The sequence below is a fragment of the Myxine glutinosa genome, chromosome 4, assembly GCF_964187855.1.
Source record: "Myxine glutinosa chromosome 4, kmMyxGlut1.1, whole genome shotgun sequence".
Classification (NCBI taxonomy): Eukaryota; Metazoa; Chordata; class Myxini; order Myxiniformes; family Myxinidae; genus Myxine; species Myxine glutinosa.
This window is the reverse complement of record NC_136264.1, coordinates 67,632,136-67,649,789: the sequence shown is the minus strand read 5'-3', so window position 1 is coordinate 67,649,789 and position 17,654 is coordinate 67,632,136. Positions and strand designations below refer to the sequence as shown.

The following is a 17,654-nucleotide window of genomic DNA, read 5'->3' as shown; positions in this document are numbered from 1 at the left end:
CTCCATTATTTGTTGGCTGCCACCATAGGGATTTGGGAGATTATTTGTAATACTGGCTGCCACCAAAGGTGGCGCTATTACCGGCTACCACCAAAGGAGGCGATATTTCTACCACATATCAATTTTTGAGTTTCGGTGACATCCACGTTTGCTCCATTATAGTCAGATTTAATGAACAGTAACAGATAATATAATTGTACCTCCAAAGTAAGAACTTTCGTTGCTTGTTAATGTGTCACCAATTCTCTTGACTGCCTGGAACATCAGCTGTGCTCTATCATCTTCATTGAGATTTTGACTGTTTCAGCCCAGAACCTATCCAAATGGTGGGTCCACAAACTCAGTTGTGTCTAAACAATCAGTTGATCCAGCAATGTGGTGTTGGTATTATTCCCCCTCTACCTGTAGCTTACAGTTATACTTGTAGAGATTTACTGTAATTTCTACAGGTTTTCATGAATACAACAACATGCATTTTAAGGCCATTTTCCCTGCTAGAGCGGGGGTTAGCCTTGCGGGCCCCATGACGATCTTCTCCATTTTGCCCTATTTTCTACATCTCTCCTTGTTAACCCCCTTGCCCGCATTTCTTCTTCCACCATCTTTAGCCAAGTCTTTCTCGGTCTTCCCCGTCCTCTACTTCCTTCTACATTCATTTCCATCACTCTTCTCAACCAGTCACTTTCATCCTTCCTCAACACATGACCAAACCATCTCAACCTGTTCCTCTTCACAGCATCCATCACAGGCTCTATTCCCATCATCTTTCACAATTCATCATTTCTCTTCCTCTCTCTCAACGATACTCCACACATCCACCGAACCATTCGCATTTCCACCCTTTCCAGCCTTCGTTGCTGCTCTACGTTCATTACCCATGTCTCGCTCCCATTAATCATAACACTTCTCCCACATGCAGCATACACCTTTCCCTTCAGCTTCAACGACACTCCCCTCCTCATCAGCACGCCAATCAGTTCCCGAAACTTCTTCCATGAAAGATGAAATCTTCCAAATTCATTCAAATCCTTCCTTCCAAATTCATGAAAGCTTTCATGAATGATTGTACATATTATTTTTGTCATGTTATGTGACAAACCAACATACAGTATGTTACTGAACATTATAATTTCTACTCTTACCCCCACCCTCCCCCCACATTATCTCGTGCATTAACATGCAGTACAATTTGGTTTATCACTGAGTGACACTTACTAACTGTATAATAACTGATTTTAAAAATGAACATTCCAGGTGTTATGAGGCACTCTTTCGAACCACTGGAAATGTTTAAAAAAGTTTTTTGAACACTTCTTAAATTATCAACACACACTATAGCCATCCAACAAACCAAGACAAGTCATTATATGTGAGACAACATGAATGCAGTTTGTGAATGATGTCTCAGGTATCAAGGACCATGCAGGTAAAATTTTACCCCCAGGTCTCAAAAAGATATAATTTTGCCATAAGTTAGGTGCAACGTTTATGGCATCTGTGTCTAAGTTTCCTTGTATATCTTATTCTAGTGTGGTTTGGAGAAAGATGTGAAAAACACATAAAACCAATTGCCGAAATAAATTTAGCCATTACTATTTAGCAAAATAGACATTCCAACATTTGTTGTTCTGTGATTAAGGGAACAAATGGAGAGAATTTTCAAAAGTTATTTCAGTTTCATGCATGGGGCATGACAGTATGACAAGGTCTTTGAAAGTTTGAATGTCAAGTAATAAATCTTACATGTCACCTCCAACACTTTTATGACACCTCCTGCAAGAAAACAGGAAATGAAATAATGCCTACAGAATGAAAGCTTAAAAACAAACATGAACACAACATGCACCAACAGCTTTGGATTCATGCTTCATGATGCAAAGGCAATGGCTTTTAATTCCTCACTATCTTAAGAATCACATAATACAGGTACAAGATGCTCCATGAATCAGATATGTGTCGTGCATTTTAAATATGTTTCCAGTAACACGTATTTCGAGAATATGGGGAAGGAAGGCGGGGAAGATTTTATTTGTATAAGGGATATTGTTACGTTTGTGGGGGGGTAGTGATACTGTAGACCAGGTATAATGCATAGGTAGTGTGCTCCGACTGTTGTGAAGAAGAAGAAACCTCGATGTACCATAAGTAGGGAATTTGTGTAGACCGGATGTCGGGTAAACTTGTATCTCCGTCACCATCAGAGGGGTGGGGCTTGTTAATTAGCGAGGGGTTATGGGTAAATTGATCCCCTGTGTGTAGTTGCCTCTGTTATCTATTCCTTTGTTCCTTTTGACACAGCACCCACACATAGAGCCAGAATCACGCATTTAATGGCACTAAATATAAAAACTAGCCAGAAATCGGGCTTCAAGCGCTATCGCGGATAACATTGACATGAGTAAGAATACAAGCGGCAGGTCCGAGAGGCCACGCCCTGCAGAGCACGAGATTGGTTAGGTTGATCGAGCAGAGATGGACTACTAAGAGGTGGCACTCGCTGATAGGGTCGGACAAGGAGACGTTTTTAGATGACGTCAGAGCCTGGACGATAAAATAATGCTCTGGCTGACATTTTCTCTCTGACCACTTCTCGTTCTGAAGACCATAGCAAACAGTCATTATTGTTTCCTCTTGCGCCTTCTCGTTCTGGACTTCGTTGGTGAACGGTCGCATTTTGGTCTCTCCCCGCATCAACATTTTGTCTCTCTCGGCATCGACGTCCTTTTGGTCCTTCTCGTTGTGGATTTCATTGTGGGCGGTCATATGCCGACATCTTCTCGCCCCTTCTGATTTTGGACACCATCGCGAATGGCCGTGTTAGGACATCTTGCTGGTGGTCGTGAGAAGGAAGAGCCACGGGCCGGGAGCTGCGGTTTTCTGCGCCGGACCGTGAAGATGGGCGCCGCTGGGGTTGCGAGCTGCATGCCTGCTCATTCGTTCCTCGCAAGGGGGGGGGGGGGGGGCTGTTTCGCGGCAACGAGCACGGCCGAGTGAACCAGGGGCTTTTTTCCTCGACTGAGGCTTTTTTCCTGCCAAGGCCGAAGCCGCATCCGAATTGCGTGCTCAGGGCCTGGACAATTCCTGACGAGATACACCAGCTGATTTGAGCTAAGTGCCCCTAATAAATACCACATATTTATTTTCAGTTATTTTTCCCTTTTTGTCTGTATTCGGGTCTGTATGGGAACACTCCAATTAGGAATATAGTTTTATCGTGTTTTCTTTGTTACCGGCATTTTCTTTAATAAACCTGTTTATTTTTGTACATTTTAATTCTGTGTTGTTTGAGTTAATTCATATGGGCATGAAGACGTCGGGTGGAGGCCGTCCAGGTAAGTTCGTCATCCCCCTCCTTTTTCCCTCGCGTGTAAAGAATACCGTCATTTTTGGGATTGAACGCTTCAGAGTATAAAGCTCATTTGGTCATCTGTGTCACCCTGCGGTGTTCACCACACAGGGTAGCTACACGACAATATATAGCAGGGTGGTCCAAAATAATGTGCAACTTTTAAAATAGCCATAATAATTTTAGAAATGCGACACTCTTTTTTAAATTTCAGGTCACCTAAAGAAAAAGGTTAAAAGTTTTTTTCCATAGAAATTTCAACTATGTCTAACAATGTCCCTGTGCCCCAGCAGAGGCTCATTTGGAGATAATTTTTGTGATGAAATCATATGTTTCTCCACAAAGACAGTTTTGTAGGGTTTATCCAAATGCAAGCATTCCACAATACAAACCCTCAAACATATTGTTGAAAAGTTTAGAGATAATGGAAGTGTGAAAGACCAAATCAAAGGAGAGTGGTTGAAAATCTTCAGTGAGAGGCTTCTCCGAAAAGGTCGATATGCTGACTTGCACGGTGGATGGCAACTTCTGGCATGTCCATTGGCAGGATCATATATGGCAATCTGAAACTTTACAAGATACAGTTATTGCGGCACTAGACTGAAAGAAATAAGAGGGAGAGGTTCGACTTCTGCACTGCCATTGCCCAGCGGATAGAAGAAGACCAGGATTTTAGAGACAACATCTTCAATGAGGCCCACTTCCATCTCAGCAGCCACATGATCACGGACCATGCAATCTTGGGCAGAATATCAACTGCACTAACATATGGAACAACTAGTTTCTGTAGCAAAGGCAACGGTTTGGTGTGCTATTGGTCATAGCAGTATAATAGGATCTTTCTTCTTTGAGAACGGAGCAGGACAAATAGTGACAGTCAACACAGATAGATACAGTCACGTGAAAAAGTAAGTACACCCCATGTAAAGTTTTGACTTTTTCAACATATTTCAACATTCAGCTATTTGATCTTCATTTCAACAATATTGATAGATAAAGGTGATATAATATAACAAATATCATGAAACATTTACATTTTGTAGTCCATTGTATAATTTAAATAAACATAAATGCAAATTTCGCATGTGGAAAAAGTAAGTACACCCTTGGCTCTAATAGGTGGTATTGCCCCCTTTGGCAGAAACAACCTCAAGTAGGCATTTCTTATAACTGTCTACCAGTCTCTGACATCGACTGGGAGAAATTTTTTCCCACTCCTCCATGCAGAATTCTTTCAGCTGTGCGATGTTTGAGGGGTTTCTTGCATCCACAGCTCGTTTCAAATCCCCCCACAACATCTCGATGGGATTTAGATCCAGGCTTTGATTTGGCCATTCCAGAACCCTCCATTTCTTTCTTTTCAGCCATTCCTTGGTGGATTTACTGGTATGTTTAGGGTCATTGTCATGTTGCAAGGTCCACCTTCGGTTGAGCTTCAACTTTCCGACAGATGGCCTCACATTATCCTCAAGCACCCTGTGGTACAATGAAGAATTCATAGTGGATTCTATGATGGTGAGCTGCCCAGGCCCTGATGCAGCAAAGCTGCCCCAAACCATAATATTTCCACCACCATGCTTTCCAGTTGGTATCAGGTTATTGTGGTCAAATGCTGTCTTTGGTTTTCGCCAAACATGTCTTCTGGTACTGTGGCCAAATAGCTCTACCTTTGACTCATCTGTCCAGAGCACATTGTTCCAGAAGTGCTGGTCTTTGCCGAGGTGTTCATTGGCAAACTTTAGTCTTGCCCTGATGTTCTTTCTGGACAGCAAAGGTTTCCTCCTGGCACACCTCCCATGTTGATCAAATTTGTGCAGCCTCTTTCTCATGGTAGACTCGTGCACTTTGACATCAACAGTGGCAAGAGCTACCTGTGGGTCCTGTGATGACATTCTGGGGTTCTTAGAGACTTCTTTCAGTTTCTTGCGGTCTGCTCTCAGGCTGAACTTGCTGGGGCAGCCTGGCCTGAACAAGTCGGCAGTTGTTTGGAATCTTCTCCACTTGTAGATGATCTTCCGGACAATCGAATGATTGATTTCAAATTGTTTGGAAATCTTTTGAAATCTCTTCCCAGACTAATAGGCATCTATAACCTTCTTTCTGAAAGCCTCAGAGAGCTCTTTTGATCGAGGCATGGTGACACCGCACACTTCAACAACAAAGAGCAAACCAAACGAAATGTGTGAGGTTTAAATAAGACAGGTTCCTCCAAGATCCTCTCAAACAATGTTCTAATCATTTGCACCTGAGCTGGTGCACCTCATTCTAATTTTAGGTATTTGAAGTAGTGATAAATGTAGGGGTGTACTTACTTTTTCCACATGCGAAATTTGCATTTATGCTTATTTAAATTAAACAATGGACAACAAAATGTAAATGTTTCATGATATTTGTTATATTATATCACCTTTATCTATCAATATTGTTGAAATGAAGATCAAATAGCTGTATGTTGAAATATGTTGAAAAAGTCAAAACTTTACATGGGGTGTACTTACTTTTTCACGTGACTGTACCTAGACATGCTGCAGAGAAGATTCCTTCTTGCACTGAGAAAGAAGCAAGACCATCATTATGATTTCAGTCATCTTACAAAGGTGGGTTGCAGCAAGACTGTGCACCACCACATACATCTAATGGTGCTTTGGAGTTTTTGAGACAACATTTCCCGGGTGATCAACTAATTTATCAGCAGACAGACAGGCCAACTCATGGCCTCCCTACTCCCTGGACCTGTCTCCTCCTGACTCCTACCTATGGGGTCCCTCAAAGCTAAATTCTATGAAAACAACCCTCACACTGAAGGAGTTGAAAAATAACATCAGACATGAAATCAGACATGTATCAGCAGCTTCAGTTCTCAGCTGAGTCATTGATAAATTCAGTGCCCATATGACAGCTGTCATCCAGAGGAGCAGTGCTTGGATTGAGCACTTCATCATCAACTACTAACGATATTGCTCCACATTGCTTGTTGAAGATTTTTTTTGCTATAATAAAAATATTTTAAAAACTAATCCTGGGTATTAACCGACTACAATGCTTTTGTAAGTACATCTTAAAATCATAGAAAAAGAGCAGGGCGAAGCTGATCACCAAATTTTGCACTTGTGTTGGTTGTACCCAGGGTCAGGTCAGAGGCACAACCCCCCCTCCCCCCCCCCTCACTTACGATTTTCAACTATACACATGCCACAGTGCAAGTAACTTACTGACCTCTACCGCAAACATGGGCGATTATTACCCATGGCACAAAATATATTTTTACCACCTCCCCCAGTCACATTATGTATATACTGGTATACACACACATATATATATATATATATATATATATATATATATATATATATATACATACATACATACACACACACACACACACACACACACACACACACACACACACACACACACACACACACACACACACACACACACACACACACACACACACACAGTATATATAACTAACAAGGTACCCGTGCATTGCCAAAAGCAATCACACAATTAGGAAACGGCAAATGCTAAACGATGAACCAATAAATTTCACATTCCTGTGCTACCTTCAGTCGAGCGTCAGGCATTGACAGCCGTTCCGTGAAAGACTCAGGCAAAAAACTTATTGCAGCTGAATGTTTCTAAACGCCGGTCAATTGCGAATCTGCGAATGTTACAGGTGGAAACCTTCAGGCCATTTTCTCATTCTGCTTTGAACTCAATCTATAACTACAAATGTCGATCTGTTTGTCCATTTGTTTGTTACCTATGAACTCCTACACCTAAGCCTGGTGTTGGCTTTGCGGTTATGGTGCCGGCTTGGGATCCTAGGATCCTGGGTTTGAATCCCTGTTGATCGCTGAATTAACGCCAGGGGGGTTGACTCAGCCTGTCATCCTTCCAAGGTCGGCAAAATGAGTACCAGCTCACTGGTAATGCCCTGTGCGTTGCAAGAGGCGACTGGCAGAGTTGGTGGCAGGAAGGGCATCCGGCTATAAAACATTGCTTCAAAAAGGGGACCACGGTGCCCAAAAAAGGCCAACCCCTGCTCGGCGGGGGAAAATGGCCTCCAAAGGTGGTTCCATGAACTCCTACACCTCTGGACAGATTAGGACCAAATTTATCAATGAGGTAAAAGTTGTACCGTCCAGGTTTTAGTGGGGTTAGCAACTCCTTAAATTCCCCAGAAAAATAATGGGGTATATACGTCCTCGCTGTTGCAGTTGGAATAGCACCACCTTTTTGGTGTAGTGGATCCAAAAATGTGCTGCACAAAAATGTGCATAATGCCAAGCTAAGGTGAGTCGACAAGTGTACTACTGCCCACGGTGTGGGAGTACCACCTAAAGGATGAAGCAGAGCCCTGCAGAATGGATTTAATTTTCCCCCATAACTGCACGATTGTCATCTTCTATGGTTATTTCTCCTACCACTGTGCTCGCTTATATGGGTGGTGTATAGCAGCCAGGTTACTAGATTTGATGGAATTTGTAATTTGGCCAAGGTACTCACCCACATTGGTTAACTATTTACAAAAGGATCCAATTCCGTCAAGAATTGATACCAAGCCAACCCAAGTGTGAGTCAACTACCTCTGAGCTACCTTGTCATCCTTTGCATTCCTTACCATCTGTTGCACCAATGACCTGCAACTAAAGTGCTTTGCAGATGTAAAATTTTACAATCACTCCCGATGTAATGACGCAGTTATTAGTTTGGTAATCTGTCCTTAACGTACGGGTTAACAAAATAATAAATGCGTCATGAAGAGAGATTGTAATTCTTTTTGAGCAATTTAGAAAGTGGGGCAAACTGACTCCCAAATAAAACATTCATTGTGGTGAAAGAATACGTTGCTGATCTATCATAACTTCAGGGGTGGAAATCGCTTGCATTGTGTTCTCATGCCCTTTTGCAATTACGTAAGCACAGTTTTTGGAAATGGTAAAAATAACCTTAATGACAGGGTTCCCATTCACCCATAATGCGCCTTAAATGTAACCACGAGCTGGGGTTTACAGTTTTCGGCATGGGTTCGCTCTCCATTAATATTGTGTGTTTAGTAACCAAATGGTACATTCGGGGCCTAATGGTGAGGACACTGGTCTCGCATACCGGAGGTATATTCAAATCCTGCTGGAAACTGAGCTCACATCAGGAGAATTGATATGACTCTGTTGCATTGTTGGTAAAAACAAACCCCAGCTGGCTTGTTGTTTGAACTTTAGAGAGGGGGTAATTTGCCTCCCATGCTGGATGTGGTTTGCATGTGGTTCCGGTCCACCTTTGTGATTCATTCTTAATGTTTTCAAGGTAACAACTTGGGATGGGCAATGAAACGCCTCTTGTGAAAGTTATTAGAAGTCCCTTCAAAGTCACTACCGGGAAATCCCTTCAAACGAAAAGAAAAAAAAATCATTTAAAAGTACATTATTGTAATTGATTAGGAAGAGTACATGTCCCAGTGAGAGGAAAAGCAAGCAAAAGTATCCGTTCCCAGTGACAGGAAAAGTGAAAGTTAATCTATCAATTTAAATTATTTCATGGACTTTAAAAAGGTTAATTGTGTTACACTTTTGGTTTCACTGGGAACCAAAGCTCTGAACGAATTATACTGCCCACCGCAAAATGGTGGTGCAACATTGGGTGGCGGAGGTTCAATTTGTCTCAAAAGAAGACAAAATATCCTGTTTGCGAAATAAAATTTAGCATCACCATTACTCATGCTTGTTCTCCTGTCATTTGAAAAGTAAATATTGAGCTTTTTCAACACGATGCGGGAAGCGGCCGCCCTAAACGGGAGGCAGACGAATGCACGGAGAGACACCACATTTCGCAAAATATAATAGATGACCTCCCTTCCAAGGAACTTCAACATAGAAAAACACCATTCGATTCATCAGGCCTGCACAATGGTTGCCAAGAAATAACAGTATTTGGTACGCAATGTCAAGGCTCATGGAAGAGCTAGAACACTGAATGGATAAGGATGCAACAGGACAAAAGGAACTGTAGTGCGAGGGGGGGGGGGGTGGGGGTGAGGGCGACACCAACACCAGAGTTGGAGGACAAAATAGAGGGAGGCTTGGCCAAACAATGGGGTGGGGAGGAATGGGGTGGACAAGATGGATGCAGAAGGAGACCTCTTCCCAACTTCCTCCCCACCCCCACCTTCTCCCTATCCCCATTTCTCTCTCTCCCTCCCATTTCTCTCTCCCCTCCTCTCCCTCTCCCCCACTCCCTCTTCTTCACTCCTCTCTTCCACTCCCCACCCCTCCCATTACTCCACCCTCCCTGCCAATTCCCCCCTCCACCCCTCTATAAGTCCATGCTTTATCCTTTTTAAACATTGGGTGTCAAGGAAGGAAGCAACACGAACCAAATTTAAAGTCCTTCATACAACTCATTACTTGGCCAGGGCTTGAAACGCCAAACTCATCGACTCTTAACGAATTGTGCCATCAATTCCACAGATAATTAATTTTAAGCTTATTTTGGAGCTCTTTCGAAGTTTATTGTGAAACGTTATTTTTAGGTCACAATGCTAAATGGATGGAGGTTTATCTGTAATGAAAAGATCGCCATGCACTGCAATCTTTGTTCAAAGACGTTCTGTACCGGTATAGGCTACTGTTAACAACGCTGACATGGTTTGGTCTACTTTGTGATGATCCTCGTGCTCCATCACAGAGCATCAGTTTCGCCAAAGCAGTTTCTTGGTAACTGGCTCGTTTGTTTTTGCCTTCCCAACAGTAGTTCGGGTGGGAACTTGTAATTTGTGACAGACACTGGGATGACGGTTTATAACTGGCTCGGGATTGAAACCCAGGCTAGACAGCTTGGAGGCGAGTGTGCATACCCACTACATCGGGACCATTCTGTCGGCCCAGGTCGTATCTTAACGCAGTGTTAACAAACAAACTGCGATTCCATGTTGTAGTTGTACGTTTAAAATGTATCCCATTTGTATCATGCATTTCTTCTGGATGAATGTTGAGCTTTGCCTGCGTGCGGAGATTTACGGATAGGTTTAACACCCCGATGTATAGATTTAATGGTATGTTGAAGTGCACAATGTATGAATTTTTAGGGTGTGTTTAAGTCTCTTTTTCACAATTGTAGAGCATAATACTTGGAAATTCAATGTCATGGAACAAAGTGATGGAGGAGGTTTAGACCAGGTGAAGGTCAGTCAAAGCCAGTTCATGAATTGCATTAAAAAAACAAGAGACAAAAGTTTTTTTAATGATCCATTTCCACATTAGAACACAATGCAAGTGGGCAAAGATATGATGGATGTGTTTATACTTATGGACTTGTGTGACAAATGTCTTAGCAGACATCTGTAAGTTAACCACTCGCAAGTTAATAAAGAGGTTTTCGAGGCAAACCAACAAGAACAATTACAAACTAGAACGGCACTGGCACTCGGTAGAGAGCATACCTCCGTCAGCTCGAACAGTTAACATTTTTTGTATCCCATTAATTGGCCAGATCAAGATTTGGACCTGAACCAAAATCTAATCAACTTGCCACCTACCCAACTCGTCCACCTAGTTTTGTTATAACTCGGCCACAACTTTTTGAGACATCATGCTATTGATATATAGTTGCTATATATAGTTTGATATAGATTATATTTGATATTTGATATAGATATATATATATATAGTTTGATATATAGATTGATATAGATGCTATATATAGTTTTTGGCGCTATCTTTCAATGATGAAGAATCACTTGAAGATTAAAAAAAAAATTCTCTGATCTGGATCCAAATCTTCATCAATATCTATAATTTCTTCCATGCGCACACCCAACCTGTCCGCCAAGTTTTGTCCAAATCCGTCCATAACTTTTTGATAAATCATGCTCACAAACAAATTGACAGGCAGACAAACAGGGGTGAAAGTAATAACCACCAATGACTGAAGATGTGCTTTGATGAGTAATTATGACCCAGTCATTTCCCTGAGCCATTTTCCCTATCGAGTAAGTTAGGGCAATGTTTGTTAACTTTTCACATGAAGTACTTTAGTGTTATTTTAATCTTACCCGATATTTAAATTTAATTTAGATGTTGACAAATGTCTTCCTGTTTTTCAATGCAGTAAATTTTGCCTTGACAGCTACTTTGAACTTGTATTGAAAAAGTGAAATATAACAAGCTTTCATAAACACTGTGAATAAGTTGTTAAGTTAAGGTTTATGGTGGTCAACCTTTGTGTATAACGATAAGCTATTCTCATACCCACCAATAAGCATGACACTGCCATAGAGTGTTGCAAGAAATGTGTTTTCATGGCTATAAAATCAGAGTAAAGAACATGGACATGTGGGACTTCACTGCCCACTTTGACAGGTATACTGTCGGTGTTCTGTGATCAGTCCCTAAATTGTTATTCATTTGGCTTAAGTAGCACAGAATATAATGTATAAAGGGTTTGCAGTATAGATCAGACATAGTGCACTCAGATTGAAGTTATTGTCTAGATACTAGATTAGATTCCCGACCCAACTATAAATTGTCAGATTGGTGCTTCACAAGCAGCGCAATCCATCACAAAGTAAATGGTGGTAGCTATTTCATTTTACTAGTACACCGGGAGGAAGGGAAAGGGGGAGTGAGTGAGGAAAAGGGGGAGGAAAAGGGTGGGGGGCGGGTGTCAATATGGCAAGACACAAAACCCCTTGGAGAGTGGGGGTATTATTGTGTAATATCATTACTATTATGCCATTGTCATAAATGTTGTTATTATTATTTTTATAACGAGAAGCGGCTTTGGAAAAACGCCACGAAAAACTCCTTGGAAGAACTCCACGGAAGAGCGGCAGGAATGGTCGTGTTATTTACCCTTGTGGGGTATATCGACTACAGTAGATCTACAATCAGGTGCGTTCGTCGACATGATAAGCAGAGACTGATGTCCGGATTCCTCCAAATTTATTTCAGTTTAGTGTTAAACAGCATTTGTGACTGTTTAAAAAGGTAATCATACATGTTTGTGGTTTATAATATTTTTTACTTCTGGTAGAGCCTTTACTCCCACAAAAATGGAACGATAAGCTATTTATACATGTTAACACGGCGTTTGGCCAAGGAGGAAAACCCCCTTGAGGAAGTGGGATATTATTTGTGTTATTATTGTTTTGTAATAATATTAATAGAACTAGCCGAAACCCGTGGAACAGCCACGGAAGGGAGGATGTGGTGTATGGATAGAGTGTACCATTATGGATGGCATAGGGGATTTGCTTGTCCGAGTAAGAGTTAGGAAGAAAGATGAGAATGAAGAGTGCGTAAATGAACAACGATCACCGACACCGGCACAAATGCATGCTCTGGATTGTCCACTCAGTGGACGGCTTGCTTTCGCCTTCGCCTGTCCAATCAGCGGACGGCTTGCTGCGCCTTCGCCCAGCAGACGCCAATACGATGGCGTCGTAAGATGGCGTCGTATCGGCAGTTAATCGGATGCTTTTGGGCCCCAACGTCGGCTAATTCAGATTTTTCGAGTATGGCTGTACGTGATAAACAAAGAGTGCGGTTCGTAGATCGTAAATCCATTAGTGCCGTGGGCATCGGGTCACTGGGTGCGGCGTAAACGGGATAACAAAGTCGAGTCCTTATGTTATTATTATATACTACGTAGATGCTATTATTATTAGTTTTGTTATTAGAAGCGGCCTTGGAAAAACACCAGGATAAAGCTATCTTAACACCGATATACACCTTAACATGCAATCACATCGGCGGAGAAAACCCCCTTGGGGAGGGGGCGGGGGGGGGGGGAATGAATTCACTACAATCTCCATTGTGTGACTCTTAGTCCTCCTGTCAAGTTTGGTTGAGATTGGATAAGAAATGACAGAATGTATTGTGGTGAAAAATCCTTAGACAGGCAGACAGACAAACACCAAATTGCATATTTTAGTATGACTAGTGGGCCCGTTGGTCCGTTATACCAAATTTTCATTGGTCTTCACCACATTGTAGCATACCTGCATGCTGGACTCGGGGAGGGGGAGGGGTCTTTTTGGTCCTTGGGGACTTTTCAGTCTTTTGGGTCTTCAGGGACTTTTGGATCTTTTGAGTCCTCAGGGAACTTTTGGGTCATCTGGGTCTTTTTGGTCTTTGGGGACTTTTGGGTCCTTGGGGACTTTTGGGTGATTTGGGTCCTCAGGGACTTTTGGGTCATCTGGATCTTTTGGGTCAAGGACTTTTGGGTCATTTGGGTGTTTTGGGTCCCCGGGGGTCTTTTGGGTCCTCGGGGACTTTTGGGTCATCTGGGTCTTTTAGGTCATCAAGGACTTTTGGGTAATATGGGGACTTTTGGGTCCTTGGAGACTTTTGGGTAATCACAGACTTTTGGGGTCTTTTGGGTCATCTGGGTGTTGTATGTCCTCATGGTCTTTTAGGTTTTCTGGGTCTTTTTGGCCCTCGGGGACTTTTTGGTCCTTTGGGTCTGTAGGGGTATTTGGGGTCTTAAGGATTGGAGGGGTCTTAAAGGGTCTTCAAAGGTTGAAGGAGTCTCAGCAGTCCAAAGAGTTAAAGGTACATTTCAATAGTACTTAATACGTAATTAATTAATAGACGTACGTAATTAATAGACAAAAAGTATCACACACACACACACACACACACACACACACACACACACACACACACACACACACACACACACACACACACACACACACACACACACACACCTCATCCATTTTTATATAAAGATGAAAATCTTCCAACCCAACAAGTGTAAGTAATGAAAACTGGGAGAAAGCTCACCCGTATGTGTCCGTTGGTGAGCCTTCAGGTGAGAGCTCTTGGTGTAAACCTTTGAGCAGCCTGCAGAAGAAGAGGAAGATTATTAGTTTTTTACATTGACGATGTAAGCCTTATATTCAAACTTATTTTAAAAATCACATGCAGCAAAGCAACACGAAGACATTACAGTCAATGTCAGTGTACCTTTACCTTCATTACAAGGACATTAGTAGAAAATGGACAAATGGTCATACACACATATATATATGGGATATGGAATTTGAACGTGGATTGTCAACATTAGGAACCAAGGGTTCAGATGGAAACACGAAACACGACAACCCAATTCAGATGGGAAATGCTAAGCAGTCACAAATTTGAGGCCTCTGTAACCCTCGTTAGTGACACCTTCTGAGCTATCTGTGTCCTTTGCAACTTTGTTTCTATGATGACCTCGCAACTACCATAAGAAGGGCCAGCAGCCACCCACAATGGCGACCGCCTACCTCGGACGAGTCTCAAAGGTCCCACGCATTTTTTCACATAACTAGGCAAAGTTATGAAAGGCCTTTGCAGTGTCTTCCACAACTGACCTCCATGGCTTCATGACTTGCAAAACCTTCGCAAGGTAGGGTTTAATGCAGCAGGCTCCAAAATGTCGACAGCATTTGGAAATTTCAAACATGTGAGTTTTCATCTCAAATAATTTGGTTCATGCACACAGATGCAAGAGAAAATGCAAAATCCTACAACATGTCCCTGGACAAAAACCTTGCAAAAGTAATAACCAACAAAGAAAGCAACGTGTTGATTGATGTTACTATAGAAGGATCTTTGACAATATGAGGCATTTGCTGTATTATTAGCAGTTTGAATGATCAGTATGTAAGGTAGCTTGTGAGTCTGAATGATAGTTTGTTGAAAAGTTTGAATGATAGTCGGGGTTAGTTTCTCAAAAGAACCACAAATTAAAGGTTTACCAACAATGAGTGAACCGTGCTGGGATCTCCAACTCATGAGCAAATAAAGCTGTTGTAGCGGTTCCCGCTGGATGTACACAATCGCCTTGCACCTGCCAGGACGCGGCCAGGGCGCGATCGCCATGCCGGGCTCGTCCGGACGGTCCCAGACGCGCCTCTCCTGGGCATGCCCGGACTCGCTGTTCCCGGGCACGCCCGAACCTCCCGGGCACGCCCGGTCTCGTCTTTCCCGGGCATGCCCGCTCTCGCCTTTCCAGGGCTCGCCCAGAGCGCCCGGGCACGCCCAGCCTCGACTTGCCAGGCCGCGTCCAGGACGCCCGGGCATGTCCAGACTCGCCTTTCCAGGGCTCGCCCAGAGCGTCCGGGCATGCCCGCTCTCGCCTTTCCAGGGCTCGCCCAGAGCGCTCGGGCACGCCCAGCCTCGACTTGCCAGGCCGCGTCCAGGACGCCCGGGCATGTCCAGACTCGCCTTTCCAGGACTCGCCCTTGACACCCGGGCATGCCCGGTCTCGGTTTTCCCGGGCAAACGCCCCGGCATAAATGTGTATATATATTGCTGCCCGATAAACGGGCTTTTGAGAATACCTGAGCTGTTTTGTTTCAATAAAGCAACTCGGACGAATTCCGTCTTTGGTCGCGTCAATTCTTTCGACTCGCGTTGGAGCGCAGCTCCTTCACTGGTGACCTACCGACATGGACACGGCAGTAACTCTTAAACTGCCTACCTTCTGGGAGGCTCACGTGGCTGTTTGGTTCGACCAGGCGGACTCCCAGTTCACCCTGCGAGGCATCACCGCGGACGACACCCGCTTCCACCATTTCGTGGCAGCGCTCGGTTCCGCCACCGCGGCCCGCGCCCTGAGCCTCCTCGAGCACCCGCCGGCTGCTGACAAGTATGACGTGCTGAAGACGCTCCTCCTCGATGCTTTCGCCCTCTCACCAGCGGCACGCGCACGGCGCCTGCTCGACCTGGCCGAGCTCGGCGACACGCGCCCGTCCGAGCGCATGGACTATATGCTCTCGTTGCTCGGTGAGCACTCTCCGTATTTTCTGTTCCACGAGCTGTTCCTTCACCAGCTGCCTCACCCGGTACGCCTCGCCCTGGCTGGCACGTCGATCACCGATCCCCGCGCCCTCGCCAGGGAAGCCGATAAGATCTCCTCGGCGGGCCAACACATCGGCGCGGCTACCTGGAGCCTGCCGCCGTCCGAGGCGACGCCCACGACGCCCGAGCGCCCTGCGCGGTTGGAGGCCGAACTGCCGGTGCAACTGGCGGCCGCCACGCCGTGCCGACCGCTTCCAACACGACGGCCGGAGCCTCCACCTGACCAGGCGTGGTGTTATTACCATGCCAGGTTCGGACACAAGGCTCGGACGTGCCGACCCCCGTGCACTTTCGGCAAGTCGGGAAACGGCCGGGCCGGCGTTCATTCCCAGCCATGAGCGCCGGCCACTCGGGCAACTTGCTTTTTATTCGGGACAAAGCGTCCGGGCGGCGTTTCCTTTGTGACACCGGCGCCCAACTGAGCGTCATACCCGCCTCCGAGCAGGACAGGCGGGACGCCGTTTGCGGCCCCTCTTTGGTCGCTGCTTATGGCTCGGCCATACGCACTTTCGGCCCGCGCGACGTCACCCTCTGCTTCGGCAGCCAGCGCTTTCAGTGGACCTTTGTGACCGCCTGCGTCCCCATGGCTTTGCTGGGCGCCGACTTCCTCTGCGCGCACGGGCTGCTGGTCGACGTCAAACGACGTCGCCTTGTCAACGCCGAGACCTTCAGCTCCCTGGCATGCACGATGAGCAGCTCCGCGCCGACCGAACTGGCGTGCGCCCTCCCGACGGCGAACGAGTTCGCTCGCCTGCTCGTGGAATTCCCGGCCCTCACGCGGCCGACGTTTTCGGCCGTCGCAGTGCGGCATGGGATCGAGCACCACATACCCACTACGGGCCCGCCGGTCTATGCCAGGGCCCGCCGCCTCGACCCGGCCAAGCTCGCCATGGCAAAGGCCGAGTTCGACGCGTGGGCCTCACCACTGCACATCGTGCCAAAGCCGGGGGGTGGATAGCGCCCGTGTGGCGACTACCGCCGCCTCAACGACGCTACCACCCCCGACAGGTACCCGATCCCGCACGTCCAGGACTTTTCCACCCGTTTGGCGGGACGGGTCATATTTTCCAAAATTGACCTGATACGGGGATACCACCAGGTACCTGTCCGGGCGGCCGACGTCCCGAAGACGGCCGTCATCACGCCGTTCGGCTTGTTCGAATTTTTGAGGATGCCGTTTGGCCTCAAGAACGCGGCCCAGGCGTTCCAGCGCTTAATGGACGGCGTGCTGCGCGACCTGCCATTTCTTTTCGTCTATCTGGACGACATCCTCGTCGCCAGCACGTCCCGTGCCGAGCACCTCCTCCACCTCCGAACACTGTTCGGTCGCCTCAGCGAGCACGGCTTCATTGTCAACCCGGCCAAATGCCACTTCGGCACGACGACCGTTGACTTTTTGGGCCACCGCATCACCAAGACCGGGGCCGTGCCGCTGCCGACCAAGGTCGAGGCCA

General features: G+C 45.4%; 1 protein-coding gene across 2 annotated transcripts in view; it reads right to left on the bottom strand.

Moving 5' to 3' along the window:
• Positions 1-17,654, bottom strand: part of LOC137424713 (uncharacterized) — an 83,454-nt gene that overhangs the window by 2,124 nt on the left and 63,676 nt on the right. For both annotated transcript variants that reach the window (XM_078775828.1, XM_068112453.2), the window contains one exon: positions 14,137-14,196. In XM_078775828.1, the coding sequence (XP_078631954.1) occupies positions 14,137-14,196 (60 nt within the window). The remainder of the gene's footprint in view (positions 1-14,136; positions 14,197-17,654) is intronic.